General features: G+C 40.4%; 1 protein-coding gene across 1 annotated transcript in view; it reads right to left on the bottom strand.

Moving 5' to 3' along the window:
* SCN2A (sodium voltage-gated channel alpha subunit 2) overlaps positions 1-13,951 on the bottom strand; it is a 160,688-nt gene that overhangs the window by 77,862 nt on the left and 68,875 nt on the right. Inside the window, exons 4-12 of the mRNA XM_045298020.1 lie at positions 13,856-13,945; positions 12,728-12,856; positions 12,072-12,163; positions 10,912-11,181; positions 9,847-9,910; positions 7,991-8,132; positions 7,649-7,855; positions 6,066-6,356; positions 1,820-2,167 (exon numbers count right to left, since the gene is read on the bottom strand). Coding sequence (XP_045153955.1) covers positions 1,820-2,167; positions 6,066-6,356; positions 7,649-7,855; positions 7,991-8,132; positions 9,847-9,910; positions 10,912-11,181; positions 12,072-12,163; positions 12,728-12,856; positions 13,856-13,945 — 1,633 coding nt within the window. The remainder of the gene's footprint in view (positions 1-1,819; positions 2,168-6,065; positions 6,357-7,648; positions 7,856-7,990; positions 8,133-9,846; positions 9,911-10,911; positions 11,182-12,071; positions 12,164-12,727; positions 12,857-13,855; positions 13,946-13,951) is intronic.

Genomic DNA, 13,951 nt, shown 5'->3' on the forward strand with positions numbered 1-13,951 from the left:
TCAGCTTTCTTCACCACATTTGCTTATGCACATGTTTGTCTTCAGTGATCATATCGGGAAGGTGGGCACCCATTGATAACATTTTTTTGTTCTTTGATGTGTGATAACTGGTCCTTTCTACACCTCGTGGTCAGACAGGCTGGTGTGCTTCTTCCATGTGGGCTTTGCTGCTTCTCAGCTAGATGCCCGCTTGTTTATCTTCAAGTCTTTAAGACCCCAGACGCCAAATCTTTTGATAGCTGGGTACCATCAGCTTTCTTCACCACATTTGCTTATGCACACATTTTTCTTCAGCGATTGTATCAGGAAGGTGTGTACCATGGAATGCCAATTTAATAGAACAACGTGTTCTTGCATTGAGTAAGTACTTGAGTGGAGGCCCAATGTCCATCTGCTAAAACTGTAATTCTTTACAGGAGTAAAAATCCTCCCTTTTCCCATGGAATGGCTAGTGGTTTTGAACCACAGCCCTTATGATTAGCAGCCCAAAGCACAACCACTACACCACCAGAGCTCCTGAAGTATCTGGCTAGCATGTGTTATGTCAACCAAAGGCAAACCCTTGGTGTAATGGTGCCAAGTCTGCCTCAGAGCAGGCCTATAGGACAGAGTACTAGCGTTTCCAAGGCTGTCCCTTGTCAGGAGTAGACTGCCACGTCTTCTCTCTAGGGGAGCAGCATGCAGCAGAGAAGTGGACTATCCCTTTGATGTCTTCTTGATTGCTTCACTACAAATTTATACTTTTATCATAATTTGATATCATTCCAGGATACTTGGACACATCTCTGGAAGCAAAGGGTGGAAGACAGGCTATGCATCTGTGTGTGTGTGTGTGTGTGTGAAAATTAATGCACGTATTTTAAATCTAAGCTAAGAAGCTCTTCAATTAGGTAATAAAAAGCTAGCTCTGTATGATTTTAATGTAGTGAAGAGGTTTTCCAATGAGAAATGGAATTGTGTAGAGAATTATTAAGAGGCTTTCATATGATTCAGAAAGCTATAAAGTAAACCCAAGTGGAAATGTTTCATTTTTATAATGACAAAGTGAAGTTTTATTTAATACTAAATGTTAACAAGTACTTTAGCGTTTATAAAGGAAAATGTCAGTAATATATCTTTCTAAGTGTTCAGTAGTTGAAATTTTTTCCATATGCAGGTTTTGGAGGCAATTTTTTATAAAGATAATTCACGACAGTAATGCAAAATTTGTAATCTGCCAATAGAATGGACAGCGCAGGACTCTGAACCAGATGTTTAAAGTGTTTTCTTTCCCAGTCAAACATTCAGCAGCTGGAGCGATATGAACATCTGCTACAAATATTACAATGCTCTGATCTACGGGGAGACTGAATGTTGCACTTCTGAGTTCAGACACCATTAGGAATAAGATCTACTTAAAGTGGGAACATCCAACCCCCATGTTAAACAAAGCGCTAACAATGGGCTTAAGACGACTGTCCATGCCATTTACAAACATTCTCTGATTTGATTCAATGACAGCCATCGACGGTATAATTGCCAAACCATGACTCTGCTCGTCCACAAGTTCCATCCCCTTGTAAAACCAAGGAAAGACTAATTCTCTTCTTTGAAGCCCAGGCCATGTTTTCAGTGCCTTTGTAGCTAAGACTAAACAGAACTGTTTGGCCAAAGCAGCTGATAGCTTGAATGTACCGACTCTTGCCCCTGGAACCATTCAGTCAGAAAAAGCTTCGAGTGTAGATTAAAAATCACAACAAAACAATAACACCCCCCCCCCCACCTGCTTACATCGTCATCTACAACTCCCTTCCGTTCGCCGCCTGTCCAGTGCTCTCACCTCTGGCAGGAGCTGTCCGGTGGGCGAGGTGAGGGTGGACGGGCCCCCCACCAGGGAGACCACACCATTGCAGTCCACGGCGCTGTGCATCTTCCCGTTCAAGGGCAGCACAGGGGGCACCCGGGAGGCGCGGCTGGCCTGGCTGACGGTGCTGTGGCGCCGCTCCCCGTGTCTGCGGGGCACAAACAGGGAGTCCCGGCGGCTGTCGTTGTCCTCAAAGGTGCTGTGCTCATCGTCGGCGAAGTCGTTCTCAGAGCCAATGTCCCTTGCCCGACCTCTGAAACTGAAAAGGCTTGCTCGGCTGTTGCGTCTTGGAGAGAAAAGGGAGCCACGGATGCTCAACAAAGACTGTGCACAAGAGAAAACAGAAAGCAGATGAACAACGTGAAAATCGGACAGAGACGCCCTGTCCCACAAGGGTAGGCACTCTCCGTCAAGCGGTAACCGCGGGGGTTTCCTGGCGCCCTCTACGAGCTTTGCTTTTCCCTTTCCTGTTTCTCCTTTCATTGTGCATCCTTTTCAGTTTCCTCATTGTGATCGATAGATTTAGCGTGCCAACCTGGCTAATGAACACAGGTGGCACTCATTGAAGGGCAGTTTAGTTGAAGGGCAGAGAGGTAAATGGCTCGGTGAGCCTCACCTTTCTTGGCTCTTGCTCTCTGATGGCGCCACCAGTGTGCTAGTTCCCTGCTTCAGCTGGCCAGGCTCACTTCCTGCAAGACATCCCCCGGAGAAGCCACATGGGCCTACCGGGATGTAGCCCTGGGTGCTGGCGCAGCTGGGTGTTGAATGCTGAGATGCTTACACCACCACTGGATTCAAACTTTCTACCCACTGGCCTGTGATCATCCTGCATTCAGTGTCATTGCATGTGTTTTGGGAGTTTGAGGAGGCCATATGGGCTAATGTCGGTGTGGACATATGGGCTAATGTCAGTGTGGACATATGATCGGTGTGGACATATGGGCTAATGTCGGACTTACGGGCTTGGACTGGACTGGGTTGGGATGCTTTCTTAATGTACATTTACCCTTTATATAAAACTCTCTTAAAAACACGAGTTTCTATGGATTTGTCTAGTCTACCCAGCCTAACACACTCAGGCTCTGCCATTTACCTTTACTGTAAATGTGCTCTAAGATCGTTAGAAGTGCCCTGGATGTTGCTTTGTCCCATTATTGATACTTAGAACAAAAATAATTTCTAGACAAGAACAAAAATAATTTCTAGACACCTCTCTAAGTGTCACAAACATTTCACAGTCAATAGAAATCAATAGAATGTATAATTAGGCACACTTGAAAAATTAAAGCAAATAATAAACTCAGTGAGAATCACCAAGTGGCCACAGAGAATTCCTGGGAGGTGCAAACAGGTGAGGCCCTAAACTGCTAACCTAGATCAGAAAGTTTGAGTCCATCCAGGGACATCCTAAGAGGCTGTCAAATGACTTCCTACAATCAGCCATTGAAAAGCCTAGGGACACAGCTGGACTCTGCATCTATGGCGTGGCCACAGTCAGAATCCACTCCACTGCAACGGGAGTGGCCACCCCCAAGTGCAGCCCTAAGCACAATGAAGACTAAAAGGAATCGAACGAGGAAGTCTGCTGAATTATGTGACCAGGAGCAGCCTCTCCCTTTCCGTTTGCCTAGTGCGTAATAGTCGCCCAAGACAGATGAAAGGAACCCTGCTCAAAGCATGGCGTGATTCAGTCCCTGATGTTCACTTTCCTGCTTGTCTAAGGAAACCCGAAGAACACCATATTTATAAAAATCAGAATCATGAAGCAATTTTCTGGATGGCTGGATTGTCACTGCTATCATGCAGTTTCCCTTGATTCTTAACTGTGGTAGTGCTGAACATGATAAAGCACTCCCTGCATACCGTTAGTTGATATCTATAATCTTCATATAGTGAATACCTCTTTTTGTTTGTTGTTTGTTTGTGCAATACTCATTTTTCCTTCATCGCCTACCTGATTGCCCTTGAGATAAGGTCCTAAATTCCCATACCAAGTAATTTGGTGGGAACAGACATCAATTCCTGAATCCATCAGTGGAATGATGACCAGGCCTAGCCACTCAGTGTAAACATCCCTATGACCACACAGAATAGTTGAGAAATGGATGTAAAGCCCTACTCTGCCCACTGAGAGACACCCTCTTTATGAAAAACAGGTTCACGGTTTCTGAAAGTATTGGATATAAGTTTAGAACTGCCATCATATGAGAGAAACCTGCACTGAGATATGGAGACAGACTTGGTTATGATAACATAACCTGAGCTCTGGATCCGGTCATTCCTATGTTAAGTACAAACGTTACTTATATAATCTAATACATTCCCTTTCTTGCTTAGCTCTGTTTCTATCATTTTCAATAGAGAGAATGTTAATTTCATCATGTATTATTATCTTGATAATACTCTCTTCAAAGGATCAAAAGCTAACTCAAATTTTGATGTTTAAATCTATATATTTTAATAGTCGCTGACCAATAAGTATGTGTGTTTATTTTTCTACGCAGCTAAAGGATTCTTTTTCTTATTAGTATAGCTAATTCTATTGAATGTTATTTTATATTTTGTGACCCTATTCATTATTTATAGAAAGTATCACGTACGAAGACCTCTCCCACCCTCAACAAAAGCACATTTTCCTTTTCTAGTTTCCATGTACCTTCTTGTTAAGATCTAATATGCCTCATAGTCATTCTTAGTGTTTATTTTTTCCACCTCATGGTTGCTTCTTAAAAGCCTCTTCTAAATGATAAACCTTCCATTTTTCCTTCCTGTCTTTATACCAGGGACTTTGAATTCGCTCTAAGGACATAACAGTTGCAATATTTGTGGCCTTGTCACTGGCTTAAAAAAAAAAGAAGAAGAAAGGCAAATATTTGCGAATAAGAAATAAAATATCAAATAGTCCTATGTACCACATTCGGTTAGAGAGTTTATATTTTAACTACAATTATTCAATTCAATTAGTGTTAGCAGAAATATTGGAAGGAAAAACATGCATGAAACATACACTAAGGCTTAAAGGTGGATTCTTACTCGTATGACACCTACATGAATATTGATTGGACCCCATCTATTAACAGCAACTTCTATTTTGCACTGACTTAAAGTCCACAAGAAGAAAATCATGTGCCATGAAGAGGACCAGTAAGAAAGATGCACCATGTCCAGGTAATGTCTAAAACCCAAAACCAGTTTAGATCAAACAGAAGGAATCATGGAAGAAAATCAGCTCCATCTTACCAACATTGAAATTTATTTAAATCCATGTGCTCCAATGGTTGTGAAAGTAATAAAGCACAGGGGTGTTGGTAGCATTCAACGTTCTGATGTAAATGGGCCAAGTATAACAGAGGCCCTCCACAAAGGTTATCGCTGCCCTGTCCTCCACAACTGTAAATTGTAGATGATCAGCATAGTACTGACCTAGTGGTGAGAGGGTTACATGACTTTATATCGTAAGTACGTAGTATTGCTCTGATAAGTGTTCGTCATTATCCTTGTTATCCTGCTTATTGCTATTTTGATTGTTATTGTTATTTTGTGGACATTAAGGTTCCACCCCGCATCAAACACTCTCCTGAAAAACGGTGTCTTCTTGGCAATGTTTTTAATAAGAGAACGATGCTAAATGGTAAGATTTCAACAGCTTGTGTGGACACACAAGCCAGAGGAACTAGGTAAACATTTTTCCTAACATTAAACCAATCAGGGTATAACTTCGAAAGCCAGTCCCACATGAAATATGAAACCCGGATGACTTGAGCCCAATCAACTACCACTGTCAGTTTCTGGACATAAGTCTTCTTGACTGCATATCTAGCTAAGAATTGGGTGGATACTTTTTGCTTCCGTTCCTTTGAAACAAGGGCAGGAAGAATTCACCCTTCTTGTGAAGACTGTAAGACAACGAGGACACCTGCACAAGTGGTGTGAACCATTTCTGACCCTTTTCTGGGCACCTGCCCCTCAGGGAAGAGCTCGATTCACTGAGCCCAGACACGGGAGCAAGGAGTGGATGGGAGCCATCCGCTGCGGATTCTTTGTGTGGACCATGACCTGGCACGACTTGAGCACATAAGGCCCTCTGAGTCTCCACATCTGCCAAGCCCAGTGACATCTCTGCCCCGAACATTAAATTTTGAGGAGGGAACTCATTTGCCATGAGAATGTAAGGTAGGTAATGATTTTACCTACATAAAATGTTGTGTGTGGTTTTTTTTACCTGGTGTGGAGAAGAAAACCTCTTTTCATAAGTCAGCCTGCTGCCTTCTAAGGAAAAGCGGAACCCTTTTCTCCGTATGCTGTCTTCCGATTCCGATTTGCGGAAGCGCTCTTCCTTGTCTTCTTCTCCCGATTGTTCCTTCTGTTTCTTCTTTTTCCTTCTGTTTTTCATGTCCTTCTCACTCTTGGAGCTCAGCTTGGATGCTACTGAAGAGCTCTCTGAGAAAACGCCCATCCCACCAGCTCCACTGAACTCTCTGGATTCCGTGGAAGCCGCTGCCACCGCTGCTGCCTGCAAAAACACCAAGTTAGCAGCGGTTGCACACGGACGATTTTAAACTGTGTCGCGTGATTGCTCAAGGTACCTTTAATGCCGGGAACATGATTTTGAAAGAACAAAAAAAGACGATTCATTCTACTCTATATTTTAGAAATCCTATATGTGGTTAGATCAATTGAAGGATAAACATCAACTGAGATGTAGAAGACGGTTCATGTGGCTTCAATTGAAACTGTCAAGGTTTGGCTTCGCAGTGTGCTTTCTAAAAATTTCTAATAACATGCACAGGATACTTAAATCCTGCGGACGTTTTGATATTACTTAGGAGTGCAAAACGTTACAAAAGGCTTTCTTTTAAAATCGGCAAGTGGCTTGCTTTCCATTACAGATACACACTATTGAGACTTTTGTTGGAATTACTGAATTGAATTTTTTAATTTTAATAAATAAATAACCATCTCTTTGATGTAGCAAATGTTTCAATAAAAAAGAGCATCAAAGGGAGAGTATAAGCCTTGCATCAAGGAGCACTAGCTCATTGCCCTCTGCATCAACAACAGTACAGTTTTAGAAAAATAAAATGTTCAATGCTGTTACTGCCGCTCTAATTGATTTTCATTGTCTAACCTCTCTGACCTGGTTAAGGGAACTCAGTGTGGAAAGGAAATTGGACTCCACATCCAGGAAAAGCCAAAACAACAATTAGCCAATTGGATTAGCCTTTTCAATGAGTGGATATAGTTAGAGGAACCCTTGGCTCATGTTGAAACCTTATTAACCCCAAACGACAGGACTGAGTGGGAGTGAGGCAGAGACTGTAGCTGATGTGCAGTGTTTGCCCCTCCAGTTCCCATGTTCAGCCCCACAAACTTGCAGTTGTATACTCTTCAAGAGAGTCACAACAGCATCTGTCTCTGTCTTTTCCAAACTCAGGAAGCACTCTTCGGAGTTTGACTCTGCCATTCAACTCTTCCCACCGATCATGACATGGCAGTAAAGAAACTGTCACTGTTATTTTCCGCCAGAAGATTAGAAACACGTTTTTATTGAGAGCACAGAAGAGATACATTGAGAAGTTACATAAACGAGAGTGCTAAGAGTTAATTTCCCCAAGAATTCTCCACATTTAGACGCCTTTAACTTTGACAGTAATTTTCAAAATAGAACAATAACCTCCTGAAAATTAAACAAGCACCTTAAGTGTCAATTACTAGTGCTGATTTTAGGTACTAAACACCACTGATCTCCATAGGTAGACCTGAGAACTGAGATAAAAACAAAGTGCTACTCTTGCGAGACGATACCTGAGCTTCTTCTTGTTGCTTTTTTAACTGTTCAAGCATTTGCTGAAATTCAGCTTCTTTCTGTTCTGCCTCTTCGAGTGTTGCCTGGTTCTGTTCTTCATAGGCCATGGCTACAACAGCCAATATTAAATTTATTAGGTAAAATGAGCCCAAGAAAATGACCAGCACAAAAAATATCATGTATGTTTTCCCAGCAGCGCGCAGTGTCTGCAAGAACAGAAGAGATATTACATTTTATATAGGGTGCTAGCTCTTACACTTTATGTCTTATAATAAAATCTTTTACAGCAATTATCTTAATCTCAGTATTCCATGCTTCTCAGAGATTTCCTCTATCCTCACCAGTTGATAAAGGTTTTCCCAGAAATCTTGAGTCATGAGTCGAAATAAGGATAAGAAGGCCCAACTGAAGGTGTCAAAGCTTGTGTAACCATAGTTAGGGTTCCTACCAGCCTTCACACAGATGTAACCTTCTGGACACTGGCTGTGAATAGGTAGAGGAAAGAGAGGCATTCAGCAACTGCACATCTGCTTATGATTTGTTTTTCTGTTTTCATAGAAGCCAATCTCTACTTTATATAAAACTAAGAAAATCAGATTCCTCTTAGCTTATCCAGGATTTAATCCAGAACAACACACTAGACTGATATACAATGAGATTTGTTAAGTTTAACTTTGGACTTGTCTGTCATTCACTCTCATTATTATACTTATCACATCCTTATATAAATGAGCTCTGCTAACTGCAAGGTAAGGGTTCAAACCAAGTAGCCATTCTGTGGAACAACGGTGAGGCTGCCTGCTTTCATAAAAATTTACAGTGTTGGGAATCCTGTATCGGGTCATGGTGGGTTGGAATAAACTCAATGGTGGTGGGTTTCATTTGGTTTTTGCTTCATGGGTCTATTCAAAAGCAATCTTATAATGATTCATAACTCTGGTACTTGTCAACAGGAATAAATAATTCTACAGGGAAAAATTGATTTTTGCCAAAGATAACTGAAGGTAAAAGTATGTGTGAATATAAGGGGCAGAAAGAGAAGTGAAGAAGGTACAATAATGAGGTGGGATGCACACTGAGGGAAGGAAATGACCCTGTACAATGTACCTTTGACAGTCTGATCTTGATGGTCAAACAGATTTGAGACAATTATATTGTGCCTGCCACTTTTGGACTCCATGATCTTAGGCCAGTTTCCTAACTCTGGTAATCTTTGGGCACCTCAAACACAAGAACAGGCTAATAATAGAACATAAATCCCAATTTTGTAAGACTTAAGTGAAATGTATATGAAGCATTTAGTGTGGCACACCTCGGGACAATCAGTCTGATTTTCAGGTCATTGGAATCTAGAAGAGAAGCAGCATTCTCTTTCTCCTAGGATCACTGCAAGTCTGTTGCCGTTGAACATTTATAGGTTACAGGTTATTAGCTACTAATGTACATAACATCTTCTCACATAGAAATAATATCAGACATCTATCTATAATTCTGAATCTTGCCAAATCTCCTGAGAAAGTTATATTTATGAAACCTAGGCTTTATCTCCCGGCTCCTGCTTCTTGGCAGGAGAGGTTCAATGACATAGATTTCCATCACTAAAAGCACTTATAAAGTGCTATAAGAGCTGTACACACATTCATCTATCTAAGACATCCAATCTACTCCATCTTCCTGGCACCTCTATTGTTATGCCCAGCTATGGCCTGAAGACACTGGCACGTTATGGTATAGACATGGTTTAAGCTCAAATAGTGAGTCAAACTCTCAGGTCTGTGCTCTCAACCACTCTGCTAGATGATGCCTGACCAGGCCTCAGAGATTGACATTGCCCTCGGAGGCACTGCATTTTAAGACCAAGGGGACCGCATTGCCAAATATGAATTATCACACTTGTAAGGGAATTCCATTAACTTAAGCCTCTTATGCAGAATACTGATGTTTTCTCTCATTTTCGTTGTGTTTATTTGGAAGCTTAGATGTGACCTAGAATGAAACAAATAATGGCTGCAGATGAGTGTGTGAAGGAGGTGAGAATCCACACTTATCCCAGCTATTCCAGGAGGCAGCATGAGGGAGAATATATGGAGGTCTTCGAATGAGGAGCAAGTGGGGGCCAGGTGGGTGGGAGGAAGGTGGCAAGTTATTGAGGCCGAGGGAGCAGGGCCAAGGGAGGCTTAATAGAAACATCACTTACCCTGCATCTGAGCTGTTGCCACAAAGCAGAGCATCATTTTGCCCTTCCAGAAAATAAAAATGACCTATTTAAAAAGCAAGGGATAAAAATAATTACTCAAAGACTCTCAAAATGTTTCAACCATTGAATCCAGTTAATAACTCTCAGGAATGTATTTCAATCATATTTGTTGATAATTCTCAGAAATGTATTTCAATCATATTTGTTGACAGAAAATAATACATATAAATGGCTTCTAAAGACATTTCATTTTAATAATAATGAAATCTTAAACAAATATCAAGCCAACAGTTTTGATTAGTTAAATATTCCATAAGTCTGTTTTAAAAAGATCAAGAATCCAGGAGAAATAATTATTATAATTTTCTGATATCAACATTTATTATAAATATAAGGTCTAATTGTGTGGGGGTATTTCAAGAAAGAACTGCCAGTTTAATTTTTTCCTTGGCCCAAAAGTTACAGGGAAACTAAACTGCTAAATGCCCCCATGCAAATAAACTATTATTTTACAAATACTCTTTACCCGGGTTCAGGATAGGTTCTGACATTTTCATTTATTTTGCCAGTTACAAACTTAATTTCGCATTAGAAGTGGGTGTTGGTGTTTGTTCCTCTTTTTATGACTGTAAGACAGGGTTTGGTTTGATTACTACTTTTAATTGAAAAAATATAAACTTGCTTCTTTTGGGGGTGGTATATATTTTCCAAATACACTTAACAGTCATTTCAAAGTACATGGTAATGCATGTGTATATGTAATTTCACTAAGTTGTAAAATTGCTGGCCTCAGGAATAGTAAACACACAACCACATATACTTTTAGATACATGCAAAAACATACAATAAAAAATACATGTAAGAAGCACACACATATCTCTTATCATGTTTACTGACATAAGGAAAAAGAAGTAAGATATTTTATTTCTCTATTACATGTTATTTTAAATTAGCCTGCCACTTGGTTCATATCAAAATTGAGCTAAATTCAGTGTAAATTTATATACATATACTTGAAGGACTAAACAGTGTTTAAAGAACTTAATGATCAAAAGACTATCTTACTTTTATCTTCAATATATTCATCCCAGTTAAACATCCCTGTTCTGTTGATAATGGTACCATTCATATCCAGTGAAGCATTAAATAAGGAAGTCATGTTGATTTCAAAGGTAGAATTCTCTGGCGGCCACTGTAGACATTTATTCCTCAGGTTGCCCATGAAGAGCTGGAGTCCTATCAGGGCAAAGACACTCAGACAGAACACAGTCAGGATCATGACATCTGAGAGCTTCTTCACCGACTGGATCAGGGCCCCCACAATGGTCTTCAGGCCTACAGATAAAACCAGGGGGAGAAATTTAAATATGGTACTTAATAGTGGCTTTATCAACAAAAAACATTATGAGCTTGTCCTGGGAAAGAAAGATATCATGCAGAATGCCAACCATATTCATTTAATGTTTATGATTGAATAACATTTTCATGAAAAGCCTGCTAGCTGGTGAAAATGAATGAATAGCAGAACTTGTATGCTCATTAGAATGCTGTGAATGAAAATGAACAAAACAGGTATTTCCAAACTCCTTCTAGCAAAAGAAATGATTTTGTTATTCATGCTTAAACATCAACCCTGTGTAAATATTTTGCTTGTATTTATAGATGTCTTACTCCTGAACCCCTTATTGATTTTAGAAGAATCTATATGAATAAAGTGGTAAGAAATCATAAAGTCAATGGAGTACGAGGTCACCTATTTCTGAATTCTACAAGACGAGGGTGGGTTAAAGAAGGAAGACATCTGAAGAGGGAACCCCATGCAGCACTCATGCTACCCCTTGATAGTCCCTTTAATTACCTCATTCAAAAACAAAATACCAATACCGGCTGTAGATCTAAATGGTCAAATTTGCATCAGTTTGAATGTCTCACTTTAGCGTCTACGTGGAAAAGCTTGATGTTATAAGATGCAAACCATGTAGCCTGTTACTGCAAATGCCTCATGCAAAAACTTGTTAAACTCAAAGGCTGATTTAGGACAGTTTTGAAAGCGAGCAACTAGTGAAAGCAAAGAATCAAATCCACCCAAAATCTGATGTACTGGATTCTTGCCTTTTCACATACTTATTTGCAATATGTGACAAGCAACAAGGCTTATACACAGAAGCCAAGATTTGGGCACCGGTATAGCTAACATCAGCCTCGGTGTTTAACCTCGCTCTCACCTGGAATGACTGAAATTGTTTTCAATGCTCGGAGAACTCTGAATGTTCTCAACGCTGAGACATTGCCCAGGTCCACAAACTCTGTCACATATCTGTAATGGGGGTTCACATACAAACACAATGACAGAACACAAGAAACAGTTGGAGATATAAGGGGACTACCACCTTATATGAGTTTCTTCTTACCTGGAATTACAGAAATAGTTTTCAAAGCTCTCAAGACTCTGAAAGTTCGAAGAGCTGAAACATTGCCTAGGTTTACAAATTCTGTTACATACCTGTAGGATTAAATCAGAGTCATTCAGAAGTTTGGGAACTCTGTCTACGTTGGTCTTTCATAAAGACCTTTCCAACCTCAATGGGTATTACCATCCGATTTCCCAGTTAACAGAATGTTGACACTGCTGGCAACCATCAACGCTGTTATTGGGGCATCTCATTACGTTACAGCAGGCATTAAAACCAAAGCCATAAAATTTACTATGGTAGTTGCTAATGTGTCTAAAGTGAATAATTGAGTTGGAAGAAAAAGATTCTAAATTCGCAAGACAACTAAGAACAATGCCTAGCTCTCAGGGGAAGCCACCAGCGCGAAATGTAGAGCAGGGTCCCGTCAATGGTTCGCTTTTCCGAAATGGGAAATGGAAGATACTTACGCAAAAGTAATGACTGTGAAGTCCAACCAATTCCAGGGATCCCGCAGGAATGTGAAGTCTTCTAAACAAAAGCCTCTTGCAAGTATTTTTATAAGTGATTCAAAAGTATAAATTCCTGTAAATGTATACCTGAGAGAAAATAGCCAAGCCAGTATTAACGATCTATTAGGAAATTTGCATGTGCATTTTAAAGGATGCTTAGACAACAAGCCAGAACGTGAGGCCTCCATGTGGATCTCCATGTCGTACAAGCCTTAGGAAGGGAGTAGGGCAGAAGGAAACATGAAACACTGAAGGACATTCTTCCTGTCTCTGACGAATGAGAGGCTCCAAATTACATGTCTTGATATCTGTAGTCAACTGACTTTTACTCTATCTATTCTAAAATATTCTTACTAGAAAGTGATTTTAGCAACATAATAACCTAAAGATGAATGAACGAAGTGGTTATGTTTCATAAAACATGCGCCATGAAGACCCATGAACTATATGAGGGGGCATCAAATAATTCATAGAAAAACTCCCTCATATGCCAGTGAAATACAAGCAATCCCTGGGTTACAAACAAGATAGATTCTTGTATATATAAATCTTTTAAGTGGAATTTCTAGGTGAATTAGAACAAGTGCAAGTGGTGCTTATTTAGCCCTACTTCTGTGCAAGAGAAGCCGACAGCATTTTCAATCAGGTAAAAGCTGCATGCACAGCAAATTTCAAAGTCAGGGCACATTTACATAGCCTGAAGGGTAGGTATGCCCTGTCCCCGCAGGGCTGCCTGGACAACACTGTGATAACCATGAGAAAGGGCACACACAGAGTTTTATCAGAAACCACTGATGACCTTTTGATAGTAATCATTTCTTTGTAATCACCAATGGTTTTCAAGGAATGTGAGACCTACAAGCAAGCCAGAGGTTTACACAACGTGGCAATTAAACCAGTGCAGTGAGCGAGTCGCCCCAAGCTTTGTTCTAGAAGGTGGTAGTGGTTGAAATGGACTTGAACCAACATCTGGCTTCAGTAGTCTCCACTGCAAAATAAACGCATGCAGTCTCAAGATGCAAAGAGCTCGGTGCACAATATAAAAGGGATGACAAGACTGAGAGCTATTTGTAATTTTCTACTTACTCCACATTCTTCGTCCAGTCAGGAGGGTTACTCATAGTCATAAATACACAGTTGGTCAGAATTGTGCACATAATAAGCACATTGAATAAAGTGAAG

This window comes from Echinops telfairi, unplaced genomic scaffold (assembly GCF_000313985.2).
Source record: "Echinops telfairi isolate 266 unplaced genomic scaffold, ASM31398v2 ScPeMD7_4;HRSCAF=17, whole genome shotgun sequence".
Taxonomy (NCBI): Eukaryota; Metazoa; Chordata; class Mammalia; order Afrosoricida; family Tenrecidae; genus Echinops; species Echinops telfairi.